This window comes from Gallus gallus, chromosome Z, assembly GCF_016699485.2.
Source record: "Gallus gallus isolate bGalGal1 chromosome Z, bGalGal1.mat.broiler.GRCg7b, whole genome shotgun sequence".
NCBI classification, from domain to species: Eukaryota; Metazoa; Chordata; class Aves; order Galliformes; family Phasianidae; genus Gallus; species Gallus gallus.
This window is the reverse complement of record NC_052572.1, coordinates 55,399,898-55,419,087: the sequence shown is the minus strand read 5'-3', so window position 1 is coordinate 55,419,087 and position 19,190 is coordinate 55,399,898. Positions and strand designations below refer to the sequence as shown.

Here is a 19,190-nt window from a genome sequence, read left to right as displayed (position 1 = left end):
GCAAATAGATCCCAGAACTCTGAGTTATTAGAATCCAGATGCACGGGGGGAAGATCATTAAGCTGAGTGGAAGGGGTGGCTAAGATTCTGTAGAGCCAGTTTATTTTTTTTTTTCTGGAATGCAGATGAGAGGTGTGAGTCAGTTGCCTTGTGCTTCTTGAGATGTGGGCCAGCTCTTCTTTGGTAGACCAAATTCTTAGTGTCCAGTCAATTTCTCTCAAGAGAACATGCTGAGACCCAACTTTGCTGCAGCAAGAGATGTGTATGCAGTCACAGCTTGTATAGCTTGTCCCCAGTCTCCTCTAACTGATTGTTCTCAGTTCTCACCTGAATTGGTGAGATCTACAGGAAGAAATTATAGCAATCTCCCGTTGCCCTGGAAAGGTGACTGTGCTCGTCTTCTCATCTTGGCAGGTGAGAATCGTTTTGTGTCCCCTCTGTCATGGGACCTGGTGGGAAGGAACCTGTTTGCCATGGCAGTGGAGGGTGTGGTCTTCTTCCTCATTACTGTGCTCATCCAGTACAGATTCTTCATCAAACCCAGGTAGGTTGTCTGCTTCACTTTCCCACAGCAGGCAGGTAAAGTTTTCCTTGGTATTTGCCATGAAGTGGGGAGAAGATTAAGCTCTGTCATCTTCTGCCAAGGCTTTACCATGTTGCTCTCTACAGGCCTGTCTATGCCAAGTTACCTCCTGTGAATGATGAAGATGAAGACGTAAACAGAGAAAGGCAGAGAATAATAAGCGGAGGAGGACAGAGTGACATACTAGAAATCAGGGAGCTGACCAAGGTAACAAAGTTTTGCATTTCTAAGACCCATTTATGCAAAACTGTGCAGTTCACCAGGAGTTTCATTAAGAAAAGGGTCTAGTTATAGTTCTCATTTACATTGTTTTTTTGTTTTTTTTTTTCCTGGTTTCAGATTTATAGAATGAAACGAAAGCCAGCAGTTGACAGGATATGTGTTGGAATCCCTCCTGGAGAGGTAAGCTTATTTTGTCATTCTTACTGCTTCAGTATTTTTGAACGATTTTAGAGCAACACACAGCACGGAGTAGAGTGAAATTAGAAGCAGGTGGTGTTCAAATTACACAAAAGCGAATGGCCTGGAAGTGGAAGCAGTTTATGTCTCAGCCTCTCTCTTCCTTTGGAGATGGCAGAGAACTCTGCAACCTTTAGGACTAGAGATCAAAGTATGGCACTCTCTAAAGTTTAGCATAGATACACTATACTGACACTGCACCAAGGTAATGCTATAGTTGATGCTTTTTCCCAACCTGAAGATTTATGCTTAGAATGAAAGTCCAGTTTATTCAGAAAATGCACTGACTTCTTCTGGGTCATCTTGAGAGTCAAGGTTGTTGCCTCCAGTCTTCTCAGTGATGAAAATTGTAGGGCGGGATCCTGTTCTCAGTGCTCATTTGCTGTTTTATATCCACAGTGTTTTGGACTTCTGGGAGTAAATGGTGCTGGCAAGTCATCCACTTTCAAGATGCTAACTGGTGATACAGATGTGACAGGAGGAGATGCTTTTCTCAAAGGAAACAGGTAAAAGATTATACATCTTTCTGCTTTGTCTTAAAGAAGAACCTTTGCTGCTTCCTCCTTCAACTTTGTCGGTCTTCGTTCCACTTCCAGCAAATCTAAATGCTACCCCACTTTTTCCTATCTCAACTCTTGGGCCTTGGCCTTCTGCTGAGTCTACTAAAGTACTACAGGCATTTAGCAAAGTGGATTTAGTCTGGTAGTCACTTCTGAGTACCTACCTTACCATGTTTCAATATCATATTGATAAAAAGAAGAGAAAAAGAGTTTGGCAAAGACAGACTTCTAAGAACCACTCTTAGTCCATTGATTCCAGACCCATTGATTCACCTTCCCCTTTTTATCACCTAAATGTTGTGTACTTGGAAAATCATAACTAGTGTTGTTCTTATTTTACAGTATCCTGTCGAACATCCAAGAAGTCCATCAGAACATGGGCTACTGTCCGCAGTTTGATGCTGTTAATGAACTGCTGACAGGGCGAGAACACTTGGAGTTCTTTGCACTCCTCAGAGGTGTTCCCGAGAAAGAAGTTTGCAAGGTAAATGAAACACAATAGGACTACCCCAGTGACAAACTATTGCTGCTTCCATGCTCATATCCCACAGTACGCATAATGTCATAGTGGTCTGCTTCTTTCTGAGTGATCACACTGAATCATTAAATTGCTCCTGTTTCAGCATTCACATTATGCTAACAGTATTTAGTCAATTAATAACAGTTTTACAGTAGCATACAGCACAGTTCTCAATATCAGTTCCTTGGGCTGGCAGCAGCTTTCACCATTTGTGTCTTGGGTTCTGTAGAACTGTTTCCAGATCCGGTGTCCAAAGTATGCCCCCACAGCTCTGAAAGCAGTGGCAAGTGAAAATGGCAAGCTCCTTTTTGGTTTGCAGGCAGGTTCTTCTGTGCTGTGCTTCAAGCACAGGGACCTGGTTCTGGTTCTGGTGCAAATGGTAACTGAATGTCTTTGCTAAACACTTTTTAGTCCCTAATGCAACAAGTGGCTGACAGTCGCAGTGTAAGTACTTCTGAATAATGACCCAGATCCCCTCCCTGAGGAGCTGAAATGCACAGTAGTGCCAGTTGCTGTGTGTCAGGAGAGACAGTGTCCCTGTTGCAAACCCATAGCAACTAAAAAGCCTGGATAAAGCATGTGCTGCTAAGACCACTACACCAGTAGTTGGCAGGGCTGGGCTGGTGTTGAACTGCATGGTCACTTTTGGCCCTGGCACAGGCTGCCCAGGGCAGTGGGCATGGCACCAAGCTGCAGTAGTTCAAGGAGTGTTTGGACACCGCCCTCACACGTAGGGTTTGGATTTTGTGTGATCCTCTGAGGCCAGGAGTTGAATTTGATGATCTTTGTGGGGCCCTTCCATCTCCAGACATTCTGTGATTCTGTGAATTTGTGCTAATTACACAGCAGCCATCTGATTGTCCAGGCCCTCAGGGGCTGGTATGTATACACTTTGATCTGAGGGTGAATGGGGTGTTTCAAAACCTAGAGCTGTGCCAGATTAAAGCCTCAGATGACTGGCCCTTCTGAAAAATCATCTTAAAGCCAAAGCTTGTAAGGAAAATCTCACTGTGTAGATGTTGCTGTGATTGATTCGTGAAGATATGGTACTGTCTCTTGTAGGTTGGTGAATGGGCAATTCGTAAACTGGGCCTTGTGAAATATGGAGAAAAATATGCAGGCAACTACAGCGGAGGGAACAGGCGCAAGCTCTCCACAGCAATAGCCCTCATTGGAGGGCCACCTGTGGTATTCCTGGTGAGTTTGCAACCTTAAATCATTAACATTTTCCTCTGAAAACAGAAAAATTAGGCTCAGATGAAGACTGGCTATTTTGTGACCAACAAAACCTAAAAATGTCACCAGTCACCTAAATATAAGCAGAGAACACAGGGAATCTTTAGTTGGGCCTGTTTGAGCCTATTTGAAACTAGGCTCAAATTATAATGTGTCTTACAGTTTCTGTTCATGGAAAATCAGTGGAGAAGCGGAGATCTCAAACATGATGCCAAAGTAGCAACAGTTAAAGCATCTTCACCACTGCTGCAAATATTTTTATGCATGCAGAACATTATGGCCCGCCAGCATTTTCTAGCTCAATTTAAACTTGAACTAAGTTTAACTGGTTTTAGAACTGGCTTTTTCAATGTGTTATAAATGCAAAATAAACAGTGCCTCTCAGTTCTTCAAATTTTAAATTAGCAAACATGCTTTTGAGTATAAGCTGTTTTCCCATTTAAAAAAAAAATGTATCAAGCTCACTTATTTTCATCTATTCCAATATGCAAAATCAGAATGGCCAGGTCATTTCAGAGATGAGATATTTCTTGGTAGCATGGAACAGCATATCCTATTTTTGCATGTATTTTGCAGGATGAGCCAACAACAGGGATGGACCCCAAAGCACGCCGTTTCTTGTGGAACTGTGCTCTGAGTGTTATCAAAGAGGGGAGATCAGTCGTGCTTACATCTCACAGGCAAGTATCAACCCTGTTGTATCATACTGCAGCTATTGCATCTGCTGGGGCTGGATGCAAAGCTCAGCTCAGCTGCTCTGCCCTCCAGCACTCCTTCCAGTGCTAAGGAATTTAATTCTTTCTACAGCATGGAAGAGTGTGAAGCGCTGTGCACTCGAATGGCGATAATGGTGAATGGGCGATTCAGGTGTCTGGGCAGCGTCCAGCACCTAAAGAACAGGTAGCTATTTTGTTACCACTTACATCACAGAGCTGTCTGCATTTTTAGAGGGACAGTCAGACTTAATCAATCCCTCATGCAGCATTCCCATTGCTTTTCTGGCTGTGGGAAAAGCAGCTGAATTCTAAGCTGCGCATCTGTTTCAGTGCCACTTATATGAATTCCTCTGCTGGCCTTCTTGTGTACAGATTTGGAGATGGTTATACCATAGTGGTGCGAATTGCAGGGGGTAACCCAGACCTGAAGCCAGTTGAGGAATTCTTTGGGCATGCCTTCCCTGGAAGTGTCCTGAAGGAGAAGCATCGTAATATGCTGCAGTACCAACTTCCGTCTTCGCAGTCTTCGCTGGCCAGAATATTCAGTGTTCTCTCCCAGAACAAAAAGAGACTCCACATAGAAGACTACTCCGTTTCTCAGACCACACTTGACCAAGTAAGTTTTTAGTAGCCTGTGTGCCAACTGTGGTCCTGGAGAGGTAGGAATAAATGAGCCAACTTACCTGACCTATCTTGTAAGGGCATTTCAGCAAGCTAGGTACTGTATTCCGGGACTGGTCCAGAAAGGACTCAGTGTATAGAATGCTCTAAATTAGCGAAAATCCAGGGCAGTGTATGACATGGCCTTTTTCTTGCAGGTATTTGTGAATTTTGCTAAGGACCAAAGTGACGACGACCACACTAAGGACCTGTCATTGCACAAAAACCAGACTGTGGTAGACATTGCAATCCTTAATTCCTTTCTGCAAGATGAGAAGGTAAAAGAAAGTTGCGTGTGAGCCAATTTCAGCCAAGAAATAATGAGCAGAATGCAAACTTCTTTTGCCTGGGGATAGGTTACTCCCAAAGAAGCTAGAGGGAGAGAAACTGGACACTCTACTGATAACCATTCAATGCAATGCAATTCAATGCAATGAAAACAAAATTCCATTTTAGGGGCAGTGCCTCGTGGAGTCGTCTTGTACTGTTCTCAAGTGAAAGACTTGAATTTAGCTCATTACAGTACAACTCTGTGAAGCTGTGGTAAAGCACCCACCAGATGCTGTTGGTTTTCAACCATACTGCATCTTGTCCTGTACAGTATGTTTTTACTGGGGTTGCAAAAACAGTTCGTTGAGGAATCATGGCCAGTGGTTATTTATTGATATATTAAGGACACGTATGTTTTACTCTAGAAAACATGCGTGTCAGCAGTGGGAATTCCCTGGTGCAACATCCATTGCTGGCAATGAATGCACCAAGACGGTCAGTGGCAAGGGAAGTCACCAGCATTGTGACCTTTGTTTATAAAAACATACCTGACCAGCTGCTTTTCCTAGACTGGTGTAGGTCAGTTGGTGACATATCTGGGGCCACAAAGCAGTGCTGTGCAGATGAGATGGCAAGAGATGGGCCATCGTGTCTGTACATCTACTTCAGAGTGGAAATACGCAGAACTGTGAACCCTACAAATGCACAGGATTGTCCCACCAGCATCACAGCCATTAACCTACTCTGACTGGGTTTTCTTGTAGTTAAGTACTCTCCTGCTCCTTTGAGGTACTGCAGCAGCTGCACGAACACCTGGCAGAAGGGAGTGGGTGAGAAAGCAGACCACAGCAGCAAACTCAGTAGTTGTACAAGCTGCTAATACCAAGAGCAAATTCTAAATCATGATATGCCACTCAGATATGTAATGTCCGCTCTTTAACCCCTGCTTTGCACCAGAAAGGTACCCATCATCTAAAGTTACTGCTTAGCAAAAGAGTGTTGCCATTTCTGGCTTTGCCAGATAAAACTAGAAATGTAGATTTTTTTTTTTTTAACAGTATTATTTATATGACTTTGAATAGGTAGGTAGCATAATTAGGGATTGAAAGTGCTTTCAGTTGATCTTTGTAGCCCAAGTATTTCTTTACTTTATGCCTGCAATGCTGTGCTTTCGTTCTCTCCATTCAGTGACAGCTACATTCATGATGCAGGCAGGTTTCACCCTCTTGCAATTAGCCACTATCTGTACTACAAGCTGTTCACCTAAAATTTTCCCTCGTGGAAGCTGGTATGGTGTTAGATTAATGTGCAAGTTTCTGCTTCTGTTGTGCAGTGTAGTGTCAGTCGGCATGTGATCCCTACCTGGAGAACACGCTCTTAATTCATGCGAGAAACTGTGTCAGTAAAACTCATCTTGAACAAGACAGTTCAAATTAGGAGAGCTACAAATGATATCAGTCAACTTGTAAGGTTTTACAAAGCCATAATAATAGTAGAGGGAAGATGACATGGTGAGAACAAGCAATTCTCGTTCATCTTGTACAGCAGCAATGGGAGGGTATGCTTTTGTTAATAAACTTACGGGCTCTTCTGTTTCGCTTTTGCATTCAGAAATAGGTTCAGTAATGTGGTATGAACCCAAGCATAGTTCCTGGGCAATTCCTGTGTGTCATGCCTCTGCCTTAAGTACCTGTGCAAGTTCTGCACTTGTTTTTAATGCTCCGCCATGAATGCGTCACGGACCATTTTCTTCTGTGAATGCCCTTAGCAGTCCAACAGTGGTGAAGAGGCTGGAGTGAGCCTTAAGAAGGTTGAGTGCATATTCCTAGGTGTACTCGATAACATTGACCAATTCAGCATTTTTAATACATGAACAGTTAAATATTTAGCACGAGTCCCCAGTCCCTGCTGTGCCCTACTTTTGGATAATGTAATAGCTTACTACATGTTCTGCTGAAGTGCCTTTTTCATACTAATTATTTTTTATCTATCTATTACGTTGCTACGGGGATAGAAAGGAGAGTGACGGGGATTGGTATACCTCACCTAAAAACATGCTTTGTTTTTACCTTTATGGCACCCTTACCCCCGTGAGGATGTCTGCACCAAACTTCTATGTGCAGAACAATTACCAAGCAGCTGAGCTACAGCCATGACTTCTCAACAGCAGGCTGCTCATATGTTACACCATCAGTGAGACAAATGGCATGTATTGAATACTTACCACTGCTAGAAATCATTATTGCGAATCAGAATGAAGTGAAAATCTCAGCATAGAGGCTGAAGTGAAGGGCTTAAGTTTTGCACTGCACAGATCTAGTGCGTGCAGAACTACAGCGAGTTCTAGGAGGATTCATATTTGGTCATAAAAGAGCTGTGGTTTGCTCTTTGAAACTGCTCATATAAATGATTCATTTAGCAGGAAACAACAGTGTCTTTTTTAGCTTAGCTGGCCGAAAAGAGATTCTTGGTTCCTGTGCCCTGTGAGTGTCTTGCTCATAGTCTCTCATAGGTGGAAGTTTGGTATCTGTGACGTAACTATCAGAAAGACGTGGATGTTACCTGAACTGTTGCACAACTCTAGTCCACTCTGTTTGTAGTCACACTGAACAGACAGTGTAAAACAACTCTTGTGCTGATTTGTCATGGAGTAACCTCAGACAACCGTTTGCCTACCCTTATGATTCTGCATAGGGAAAAATCACTCGAGTCATGTACAGTATGATTGTGAACCACTCTGGATAGTGAAACTGCACTGAGGTGTTAACTTATTGTAAACTGTGTTACTGTTGAAGTATTGCATCCCTCTCTGTAGTACATTTGTATTTCAGTATGGAGTTGTTACACTTTTCCCCCATGGTTAAACCACCACTTTGTGCTTATCTTTGCCTCCTGAATTGTAGTTGGTCCTTCATTCCAAGCACTTTATGCTATCTGTAATGGGATCTATTTTTGCACTGGAATATCTGTTAACTTTGCAAAAATCTAGTGAGATTTCACATCTGAAATTTCTGAGTTAAATCCTTAAGTGGACATTTTCATTAAAAGAAAAAAAAAAAGTATATATATTTGTATTTGCTAATAACTGTTATGTGAAGTATTAAGAGGCACTCTAATTGCCTTGTATTAAGTAAAAAATAAAGCTGTTCTGGCACCTTTGGTCTGTAAAGTGTCATTTATGCATGTACTGTTTTGAAGAGTGCTGTTCAGAAGTTCATGTGGCTCTGTTTGCATCTGGTGTTAACTTTCATGTATGATGTATGAGCAGGTTCCAGCATCGCCACAGATCAGCATGGGGCACATGCATTTTTCAAGTAAGTAAGTGAAGTGGTCCAAGATTTGAAATGCAAGCACTGCTTTAAGCTTCTACATTTACCTAAGTAAAAAGGTCTCCAACAAATCCAGCAGAAAGTAATCTGTGCAACTGTCAAATTCAGCTGCAGAGCTTTTAGGCATCACAGACCTATCTGGATGTTAAAGCCAAAGTCAGGTGCCTGCCCCAGAATATTTCCATCACAAAGATGCAGCCATATTGATAACTCCTCTTTGCTATAAATATTCAATACCTACTTTCACTGACAAAGCAAAATGTTGTGTTTGAGCATAAAGGTTTGAAATACCCTTAATCCTAGCTAGCATCAGATTAAAGAGCAGTCCCTCAGCAGGGGGTGCTTTCATACCAGTATACACACAGTGTAACCAACTTCACAGCTTGTGCACCCTCTGTTCTGCTGCTACACGCTGTAGCAAATCAAAACACATCTTCAGAGCTCCATGACCACTGATGCCCGAAATGCAAAGCCGGCAGAAGGATGTACTTGCAGAATGGTTTTTACTACAGGTCCAAGACAGTAAGAGCTTGAAATGCAAAGACCGTAACTTCACGCTGTATACAAATTTATTTGGTTTTTAACAGCCCGGCAGACAGTATTTCAAAGAAGATAAAGATGCATAGATGAGGTGAATTTGAGATAGACAGATAATTTCAGCACCCTGAAGAAGTATTACAATACTTAATCAAGACTACAGTTTCTAAACAAGTGTTTACAGGATATAAAATTAAAGGGCTGAGGTTAGGGCAGACCCAATCAGACCACCTATCCAGGTACACTGCAGCACCTGCTTGACAATTCCAACCACAAGGAAGTTTTACATTACTAAGAATTAATATAAAGCATCCCAACGAGAAGTCTGATTAAAATGTAATTGTGTTATGAGGATGTATGGGGGCACTCCTCCTTAAGGCAGTATGTAATACCCATGATGTGATGATTACAAAAGTCACCAGCCCTGAGCTGTAACCTTGGAAAAAGAGCATTTCACTCACTGGGCCCTACCAGCTTTGCAGAAAAATATTAAAAAGTGAAGGGGCTAAATTAAAGATCTGTGAAGTTAAGTTTCGTGTTGGAAGTGTTATGACCTGAGTTCTACTTCTGGAGATGTCAGAACATCACCAAAACTATAGGGGGGCAGAATTTCACTGTGCCGGTGATGAGCATTTTGCATCCACTCTGAAGAAAATCCATACAGTTTGTGAGGGTATGACTGCGATGATCCATGCAATGGTACTTGCCAACGGTGCGTCCATCTCAGCTTTCCCACCATCATTCAGTAGGCTACTTCAGTGGCGAGCATGCCAGAGGAATCAGGAGCATATTTTGTTGGGATTCCAAGAATCTGACACTGTCCCGTACTGAAATTAAATGCACATTTAATTAAGAAAGAAATCCAGTGAAGAATAATACTTTTCTCAGCATGCATGCAAGTAACACTAATGAATTCTCTAAACCCATCATCTCTTACCAGCTGCTACCACTCTGGCATCTTCATGCGCCCTGTGCCTTCCTGCTGCGCGGTGATCTGGGCTCTCGTTCCACCAGATCACATGGACTGAAAAGTACAAATAAAGTCAGCTTGTCACTGTTGCTGTTATGTTGTAATACAATATGCAAGTCCTTGTTGTTCACCCTCGTGTGTTAGATGCCTTGTAACTGGCAGAAACAATTCACCGAGTAAGAATGTGGTAAGATGATCCTTTGCTGAGTCTTTAAAAGGTCTGACTCTAACAACAGATCAGAGAATATTTTAAAATTGCACCACCTGGCTTAAACATATAACAGAATACACAAAGCCGGGTTCAAGGACTGTTTACAGGACTTCCATGATCCACAGCAACATTTTTTATCAGGCCATCTAACCCTGAGCCAGGACAAGAAGTTTTTCACCTTCCCTCCCAGTTCCTATGCCAAAGTCTGTATTAGAAATTTACTAGTACTGTTACCTGTGTTAAGTAACCCGTACTCTGTGTGGAAAACACCAATTAGCTTGGTGTAGCCTGTGTTGATGTGAGCATTGATTGCAGCTTGAAATGCCTCACCCCACAGAGCTGGCCCACCAGGCTTCATTTGAAAAGTAACCCATTCATACACACCTAGAGGAAAAGACAAAAGATGACCTCAAGGAAGGAAATAAAACACCATTTTTCAGTCTTTCACAGCCATGCTTTCATTATGGTGAAGCCAGTACTGGTAACCTTGCTACTAGAGGAGAGAAGGCCACGGATCTGCCTCCTGCCCAGTCTGCACAGCACCTCACAGAGAACCACAGGAGCAAAACTCAGTGTACATAGAAGCACCAGGACCCGGCAGTACAGAAAGGATTCCCACACCCTCCAGCTGAAAGGGGCATGTTCACATGAAAATTTATGGCAATTTCATTTAGTTGGCAGAAATCACTAATACTCATACCTGATGATGGTGTGTTTTGGATGGCTGATAGAACTATGCAAAGCAGCCTTTTCTAAGACTAGTGAAGTTTTCTGGAATTGAAGTGGTTTTTTACACTGTAAGCCCTTTTTGAATCTCAACAGCTGGCCAAAGCAAGATTTGAAGTCAAAAGCAACAGACCAGAACTAGCTTACCATCTCTGCTCTGCCAAACAACCTGCCTTCCTTGAGGACAAACTGCATGGTATCCCCCCAAAAAACAATAATCCTGCTACGAGGTACCTTCTCTATGTCCTTTCCATTCACACAGTTCTGAGTCACAACTGCTAACACTGTAGTAGAAATCGAGACAACTGCCCCATGCCAATGCATCATTTGGTTTTTTTCTCCAACGACAAGCTGGAGATTAAAAAAAAAACAACCCTAAAATGGAATAAAGTGTTGGAATAGACAGCTATTCCACTTTAACAGAATAACAGACTGCTTTAAATTCATCTGTAACATAGCATAAAATTCAGAATCTCAGGGAAATAAGTAACAAAGGTTACTGTGTACGTGCTGAGGGCTAAAGTAGGGCCTACATTTTACTCATGCACCAGACTGCAAAGTCTGCAAATTCTCCTAAGTCAGTGAATAGTCAATACTCTTAGTATCACATTTGCTGAAGAAAGAAACAAAATATATAAAGACAGGAAGTCTAAAACCAAGCTATGATCTACTAACTATGCTTGACTTCCATGTACCTTAAAAGGTAGATATGGGGGGTTTGGCTATTCTTTAAACTATTATGCACAAGAAGAAGTAGCAATGAAATAAAGTGATAAATGAGAGAAACCTCTGTAAAACAGAAATATATATTTTTAAATGTTTCTGAGAAGCATCTTCTCAGTGATGGGTGGACAAACCAAGCCAGGATGACCACTCAGAGCACTGCTGTGTGGTGGTCATTTTGTATGTTTGTTTATCAATTCGCACATTGTTTCAAACCTTACAGCTGGGGCTCCAGATAGTTTTTGGTGTAAGTTAGTGTAAAATCATTCTTAAACACTTTGTACATCACCCAGCACTACGTGAGTGTACACACAATTGCTTGTTACATAAGGGGTTATAAAGTCACGTAATACCTGGTTTAAACTTTAAGCCATGTTTCTGTAGTCAGTCAGCATCAGTAGCTTTAATCAGTAAAAGAGAAGATAAGCTCACCCCCTTCCTTTGGAGGTTTCCCAAGCTGACACCAGGGTACCAGATAAGCAACTTCATTGTGCTGCTTTTCTATAAGGGGAAGAACTGGAGAGATGAATTTTCCCTGCCACTCCTTGTCATTGGCAAGTGCATGCCGGACTGCTGTTCTGTGGGCAAAATTATCTGTAAGACAAGAAACAAACAAACAAAAAAAAACACATAAAAAATGCACTTACTGCTACATCAGCCAATAAGAGAAAAATACAGCATCTGAGATTGGAAAGAACCTCAAGAAATACCCGCGTCTTGAAATTGAGAGAAAAATTTAACAAATATTCTTAGCTACTAAACAAAAGTTAAGAAGGGGGATGATGAAACAAGGAAGAAGAATGTTGTATGTAACACACTTAACTATAAATAGGAAACAAAAATAACTGGATTTTTCCTTAGTTTTTAATTTTAAATGTTTCTGAGAAACTAATTTTTTTAAGAGAAAGAAATGGAAGAATAAGGTAAAATTTCTGAGAAGCAGGACATTTTCTTAACCACAGATGCATGTAGACTCAGGCCTGTCTACACATAGCAACTCCCTTCCCTCCCTGAGGACAGAAGGACGAGCCACCTCTTTAAGGAGGCACTGTGAAAATGTTTCATTTCAAAGAGCAGACTGCTGCCTTTGTAAAAAAAGTTCTGAGTATGCAGATAAGCCCCAGCCTACAACAGATATACAAAGAAATGACAGGAGTGTGCCTTCCCATGTCTCCATCAACGCTTGGGCTCAGAGAAGAACACAGCCAGCACACCCCTTCTCAGCTTTTTTTCATGGTTCAGCAGCAGTTTCCAGGACAGCACTGACTCCAATGGCACAGAAAGTTGATGACTACAGTGTCAGAAGCCTGTTGCTCTCAATACTGAAGCAGCAACACAGCACTTCATGCATGTGGGATGACCACACTGGAGGAAAAGCCTTCCAGCTCAGCACAGAGTAGCTTCCGGAGTTTAACCACGCAAACTGCATGCTGTTTTGTTTTATAGGACTGACTGCTATGCTGTATTAAGATTTGCGAGCAATTATACATACATATAAACAAACACAGACATTTGCATAAATATGGTCTGCACTTACACAATCATTTGCATATGCATGATTTAAAGGGAGGATATAAGAAAGAAGGGGACAGAATCATTAGCAGGGTCTCTGCGATGATAGGACAAGTGGAAATGGTTTCAAAATAAGAGACATAAATAGCCAGATTTATACTGGCTATAACAAATTTTTTTACAATAAGAGTGATAAGCCACTGGCACAGGTTGCCCAGAGAGGTGGTGGATGCCCCATCCCTGGAGACACTCAAGGTCAGGCTGCATGAGGCTCTGAGCATGTGATCCAACTATAGGTGTCCATGTTAACTGCAGGGCAGTTGGACTAGATGGCCTTTCAGAGGCCCTTCCAACTGAAGTGATTTTATGACTCTGTGATCTTACTGAGGAAGTCTCAATCCTTTTCCCGTCTGTTCTGAGACTCTGAAGATGTGTTGTTCAGGAGCTGGCCCTACCTGAGAGGAACCTACTGTAAACACAGCACCCTTCTGCAGTTCATCTCGCGCTGGCTCTCTATGTTAGAAAAGCATTTCAGTGTTGTTGAGTTGAGGGTGGGAATGGTAAGGTTGAATCTCTACAGGTAATGATTAAGGGAAGAGCCAACAAGGCAGACATGCTGGTGGGGGTCTGCTACAGACTGCCTAACCAGGATGAAGAGTCAGATGAGGCATTCTACAAGCAGCTGGCAGAATCTGTGCAATCGCCAGCCCTTGTTCTCATGGGGGACTTCAACTTCCCTGATATATGTTGGAAACACAGTGTAGTGCAGAAGAAGCAGTCTAGGGGGTTTCTGGATTGCATGAAAGATAACTTCCTGATGCTGCTGCTAAGTGAGCCTACCAGGGGTGATGTTCCACTAGATTCGATGTTCACAGAGAAGGACTGGTGAAAGATGAAGAGGTTGGGAGCTGTCTTGGGCAGAATGACCATGAAATGGTAGAGTTCTCAGTTTTTGGTGAAGTTGGGGGGGGGGGTGGGCAACAAAACTGCTACCTTAGACTTCTGGAGGGCAGACTTTGAACTATTCAGGACCATGGTAAGGAGGGTCCCCTGGGATTCAGTCATGAAGGGCAGAGGGTTCCAGGAAGGTTGGTCGCTCCTCAAGAAGGAAGTCTTAAAGGCCCAGGAGCAGGCTGTCCCCCTGTGCCATATAATGAGCCAGCGGGAAAGAAGACTGGTGTGGATGAACAGGGAGATTTTCCTGAGGCTCCAGAAAAAATAGAAAATCTACCTCCTGCGGAAGAAGGGACGGGCAAATCAGGGAGAGTACAAAGAATTTGTTAAGATGTGCACGGAGAAAACTGGAAAGGAAAATGCCCAGCTTGAACTCAACCTGGCCACTGAGCTAAAAGAGAACAAAAAACATTTTTACAAATATATTAACAGTAACCGGAAGGCTAAGGAGAATCTCCATCCTTTACCAGATGCAGCAGGGAACATGACCATTGAGGATAAGAAAAAGGCTGCCAAGCTCTCAATGCCCTCTTTACGTCTGTCTTTAAAAGTCAGACTAATTATCCTTGGGGTACTCTACTCTGACCTGGAAGTCTAGGATGGAGAGCAGAATAAACTCCCCATGATTTAGGTGGAAACAGTTAAGAGACCTACTACTCCACCTGGACTGCTACAAGTCCATGGGGATCCTTGAGGATCCACTTGAGGGTGCTGAGGAAGCTGACGGGGATGACAGCCAAGCTGCTTCCTACCATCTACCAGCATTCCTGGTCTGAAGAGGTCTCAGAGGATTGGAGGCTTTCCAGTGACACCCATCATCAAGGAGAAACCAGGCAACTACAGGCCTGTCAGCCTGACCTCAGTGTCAGGAAAGGTTATGGTGCAGATCATCTTGAGTGAGATCACATGGTATGTGCAGGACAACCAGGGGATGAGGCCCAGACAGCTTGGGTTCATGAAAGGCAGGTTCTGCCTGACCAACCTGGTCTCCTTCTATGATCAAGTGACCCGCCTGGTGGATGAGGGAAAGGCTGCTGACATAGTCTACCTAGACTAGCTTGTGACTAGGTACACTCTTTGCTGGCTAAGGAACTGGGCCCAGAGAGTGGTGGTGAATGGAGTTAAATCCAGCTGGTGACTGGTCACAAGTGGTGTTCCCCAAGAGATCAGTACTGCGGCCTGCCCTGTTCAATATCTTTATTGACGACCTAGGTGATGGCATTGAGCACGCCCTCAATAAGTTTGCAGATGACACCAAGTTGGTGGGAAGTGTTGATCTATCTTGGGGTAGGAAGGCCCCACAGTGCAATGTGGACAGGCTGGACCACTGGGCTGAGGCCAATGGGATGAAGTTCAACAAGACCAAATGCCAGGGCCTGCACTTTGGCCACAACAACCCCAGGCAGTGCTACAGGCTTGGGGCAGAGTGGCTGGAAGAATGTGTGGAAAAAATGGAACTGGGGGTGTTGGTCAACAGTTGGCTGAACGTGAGCCAGTTGTATACCCAGGTGGCCAAGAAGGCCAATGACATCCTGCCTTGTATCAGAAATAGTGCAGCCAGCAGGAGCAGGGAAGTGATCGTCCCACTGTGCTCTGCACTGGTGAGGCTGAATCTGAAGTACTGTGTTCAATTCTGGGCCCCTCATTACAAGACACTGAGGCCCTGGAGCATGTTCAGAGAAGGGCAACAAAGTTGATGAAGGGTCTGGAGCACAAATCTTATGGGGAGCGGCTGAAGGAGCTGGGATTGTTCAGTCTGGACAAGACGAGGCTCAGGGGAGGCCTTATTGCTCTCTACAACTACCTGAAAGGAGGCTGTGTCAAGGAGGAAGTCGGACTCTTCTCCCACATGACTAGTGAAAGGTCTAAAGGGAATGGCCTCAAGTTGCACCAGGGGAAATTCAGGTTTGATGTCAGGAAAAATTTCTTCTCAGAAAGAGTGGTCAGGAGCTGGAACGGGATGTGCAGGGAGGTGGTGGAGTTGCCGTCGCTGGAGGTGTTTGAGAAATGTTCAGAGGTTGTACCAAGGGACATGGTTTAGTGAGGAAATATTGGTGGTAGCTGGATGGCTGGACTGCATGATCATGGAGGTCTTTTCCAACACTGGTGATTCTATGATTCTATACACCTGCTCAGAGGAAAGACCATTCTTAACAACAGCCGCAATCCTCTCAATCCAACAGACCAAAATTGCACCACAGTGGGGATTTCTTCAGCTTTTCTACTCATGGTTAAAGCAACAGACAACAGACTGTAAGCAGCGGGAGGTCTCAGTCTCAGCATCCCTGCCTGCTGGCACACTGAACAGTGCTGAGCATACCATACTTCCAGACGTGCACAGCCTTATTCATTGCTCCCAGCTCCACCGTCCAGAATCCCACTAGCTCTGAGTGAGCTGTGCGGAGGTGCAGGCACTTATGGACCAATTCCACAAACTCCTTCATCTTTGATGGCTTAATATCATATGTGCGAATTTCATAGAAAATGCCATTATTCTGCCTGGGCCCTGTAGCAAGAGATGCGAGTACCTAAAAGAAAATGTTAAGAAAAAATAAGTAGGACTAATTCTCAAATCAGAAAACCATCTTCTGTCCCATTCCTAGACTGTTTTTGTTTATCTGTTTGTTTCATAAAGAGGTGTTGTTTTACTGGGGGCTGAGAATGCCTGGAGACCTCTGCTGCAAGAGTATCTTGTGACTTTTTCCTTTGGAAATACTTCGTTGTGTGTATTATTTGCTGCAATCCCTTTTGGCAGTGCAACAAACCACGATGTGCCCTCAACCTGTCCCAGTGAACTGTTTAATTATTACCCTGTACCAAAGCAGGAGCTTCCCAGAACCACTGGGACAGACAGACCCCAGCATAGAAAAGATGCTATGGAAATGAGCTGAGAATCAAAACAAAGCAATGGGAGTGAGATAAGCACTGACCTCATAGCTTTCTTAGTGTCATTACTTGCAGGATGTGTTCTTACTCTGGCAGCACTTAGGGTACAAAAGCAAACCAGACATCCTGATGATTGCCTCTTGAAATCTGCCTCTTATTATGCCTCTATAACCTTCAGACTGCAGGATTCCAAGAGAAAGTGGCTAACTTTTTGTATTGTTTAGCAGTTTAATGCAGAGTTCTGACTAAATATCTCTCTGGAGATACTGAAAGGCTGTCCAGACACTTTCCTGTGTAACCTGCTGTAGGGAACTGCCCTAGCAGGGGCTGGACTCGATGTCCTCCAGAGGTCCCACCCCACACCTACGAATCTAAGAAGCCTTCATCATTTCTGCTGAGACACACGGCGTACCGCTGTGTGAACTAACCACTCTGCTGTGTCTCATTTACACTTCTGCACTGAGACGAAGCTCCTCCTGGCCCTGTTTGGCCCAGCACTTGGTCAGACTAAACTAGACTTCCACCAGCGCTAAGGAAGCGTGACCAACTACGTCAGAACGTTTTCGAATCACAGCCTTAGGTCAGAACTGAAGACACAAACAGCCGACCACAGAGGTGTAACAGAACAGCCGGCTGGGCGCAGGGCTCAGCTCCGCGGCCCTTCCCGGGGCTGCCCCACCACAGCTCTACCGCGCACATAACGCAACGCCTCCTGGGAGTCCCGGAGCGCGCTCAGTGTCCCAGCCGAACAGACACGGCACTCGCTTCTGCGATGAGGAAATAGCAGAGCTGGGAAGATGACGGCCAGCTCAGCGTTCGGCCCCGTGTCGGCTTCGGACGTGACCGACGTCACGCACCGCGCTCCGACTTCACAGCTCTCCAGACCGCGCCGCGCATCCCGCGGTCCACCCCTGCCCCGCCGCCCCCCTCGCACCTCCATCCCGACAACCGCGCATCTCTGCTGACCGCCCTCCCGTCCCCCCCACCCCCTCCCGGCTCGGCACCGGGTTCCAGAGGAGGAAATGGAGCTCGGCCGCCCCCCGGCCGCACCGCAACGCACCGCGTTCCGCATCCCCCGCCCCGCCCAGTACCTGAAGACTGCCTCGGGCGAGGCGGGCAGCGGCGCCAAGGGGCCGACGGAGCGCCGCCGGGGAAAGCATGGCGGCGACGGGAGGCGGGGCGGCGACGGGCTGTCAGCGCGCTGCCCGCGGGGGTGGGACCGGAGGGAGTGGCGGCCGCGCGGAGACAAAGCCCGTCGCAGGGAAGGGTAGTGCTATGCTGTGTGGTGTCCTGTTGGTGTGCGTGTCTGCGGTGGAGGGTAAACCTCGCTTCGTGGGTTGGAAGGGCATTCAAAGCCCAACCAGCCCCAACCCCGTGCTGTGGGCTTAGCTGTCCCCCGCCAGCTCAGGCTGCCCAGGGCCCCATCCAACCTGGCCTTGAGCACCTCCAGGGATGGAGCACCACAGCTTCTCTGGGCAGCTGAGTGGGGCCTCACTGCCCTCCGAGTAAAGAATTTCTGCCTAACATCTATCCTAAATGTCCTCTCTTTTAGCTCAAAGCCGTTCCCTCTTGGCTTTCCATTGCTGTGCTTCCACAAGTCTCCGTGCTACGTGCTGCCCATCACCTCGCTGGCTCTGCTGCTGGGTGAGCAAGCAGTCAGTGGTTTCCTGGTGTACACACAAGGCAGCATTCCTGCATGAAATGTACCCTCTCAGTCTGTTCCCATTAGGCCTGAACATGTAAATAGCCTCTTGTTTCCATCTCCCCAGCTGTTCCATATGAAAATCTGAGTAACAGCTTACCAAACTCAACGTTCTCCTCCAGGTTTTTCCTGGCCACTTTGTATTCCTCACCTCATCTAAACAATCTGTGTTGTTTGTAAACATTTACTCAGTGACAACCAGTGCCATCTCTGCCATTACACCAAAGAGAGTCATGGTAGTGTTCTTTGCACATGGGGATGTGTTTAAGCCACAGTTGTTTGTGTTCAGGTGCCCTACCAGGCAGTGAATGGGAAACGAGAAACCTGTTGTCATGTTCTCCCTTTGCTGGAGAAGGCTGTGGGATGGTGACACAGCACTTTCCCTCTCTGGGAAGCAGGTCTATACAGTGTAGCTTGCATTTATCCACTCCAGACCCTAAATACAGGCTGAGGTTTGACACAGCTCCTGACTACATCAGGGCACAGCTCACAGCTGTCCAGCCTGGTTGGGAGATCGCAGCCTCTTAGGGCCTCACTGGAAGAAGACAAAGGGGAGAGTAGCAGCACACAGCTGTCTTGAAATGAATTGGAGAGATGCTTTACGTTGCTCCATTTTTAAAAACAACTGAGCCTGAC

The 19,190-nt window shown here is 45.0% G+C and overlaps 2 protein-coding genes across 3 annotated transcripts in view; one reads left to right on the top strand and one right to left on the bottom strand.

The window, feature by feature from the left end:
* Nucleotides 1-8,158, top strand: part of ABCA1 (ATP-binding cassette, sub-family A (ABC1), member 1) — a 94,415-nt gene extending 86,257 nt beyond the window's left edge. For both annotated transcript variants that reach the window (NM_204145.3, XM_046905175.1), the window contains exons 41-50: nt 415-544; nt 670-790; nt 923-985; nt 1,442-1,548; nt 1,945-2,086; nt 3,185-3,319; nt 3,935-4,038; nt 4,166-4,258; nt 4,447-4,690; nt 4,893-8,158. In NM_204145.3, the coding sequence (NP_989476.1) occupies nt 415-544; nt 670-790; nt 923-985; nt 1,442-1,548; nt 1,945-2,086; nt 3,185-3,319; nt 3,935-4,038; nt 4,166-4,258; nt 4,447-4,690; nt 4,893-5,033 (1,280 nt within the window). In that variant the 3' untranslated portion in view covers nt 5,034-8,158. The remainder of the gene's footprint in view (nt 1-414; nt 545-669; nt 791-922; nt 986-1,441; nt 1,549-1,944; nt 2,087-3,184; nt 3,320-3,934; nt 4,039-4,165; nt 4,259-4,446; nt 4,691-4,892) is intronic.
* Nucleotides 8,159-8,884: 726 nt separating this feature from the next.
* NIPSNAP3A (nipsnap homolog 3A) lies at nt 8,885-18,021 on the bottom strand. Its single transcript, XM_424882.8, has 6 exons — nt 17,944-18,021; nt 16,287-16,494; nt 11,933-12,094; nt 10,286-10,435; nt 9,808-9,894; nt 8,885-9,697 (listed from the first exon to the last, which is right to left on the bottom strand). The coding sequence occupies exons 1-6, from the start codon at nt 18,010-18,012 to the stop codon at nt 9,621-9,623; spliced, it is 753 nt and encodes a 250-aa protein (XP_424882.1). The 5' UTR covers nt 18,013-18,021; the 3' UTR covers nt 8,885-9,620.
* Between the last annotated feature and the right edge of the window lie 1,169 nt (nt 18,022-19,190).

Coding starts and splice junctions, on each gene's coding strand:
- NIPSNAP3A (XM_424882.8), bottom strand. CDS start 18,012: ATGCTTTCCCCGGCGGCGCTCCGTCGGCCCCTTGGCGCCGCTGCCCGC. Junction 16,495..17,943: donor TCGCCCGAGGCAGTCTTCAG/GTACTGGGCGGG, acceptor ATTTTCTTTTAG/GTACTCGCATCTCTTGCTAC. Junction 10,436..11,932: donor GAAACCTCCAAAGGAAGGGG/GTGAGCTTATCT, acceptor CTTTTCCTCTAG/GTGTGTATGAATGGGTTACT.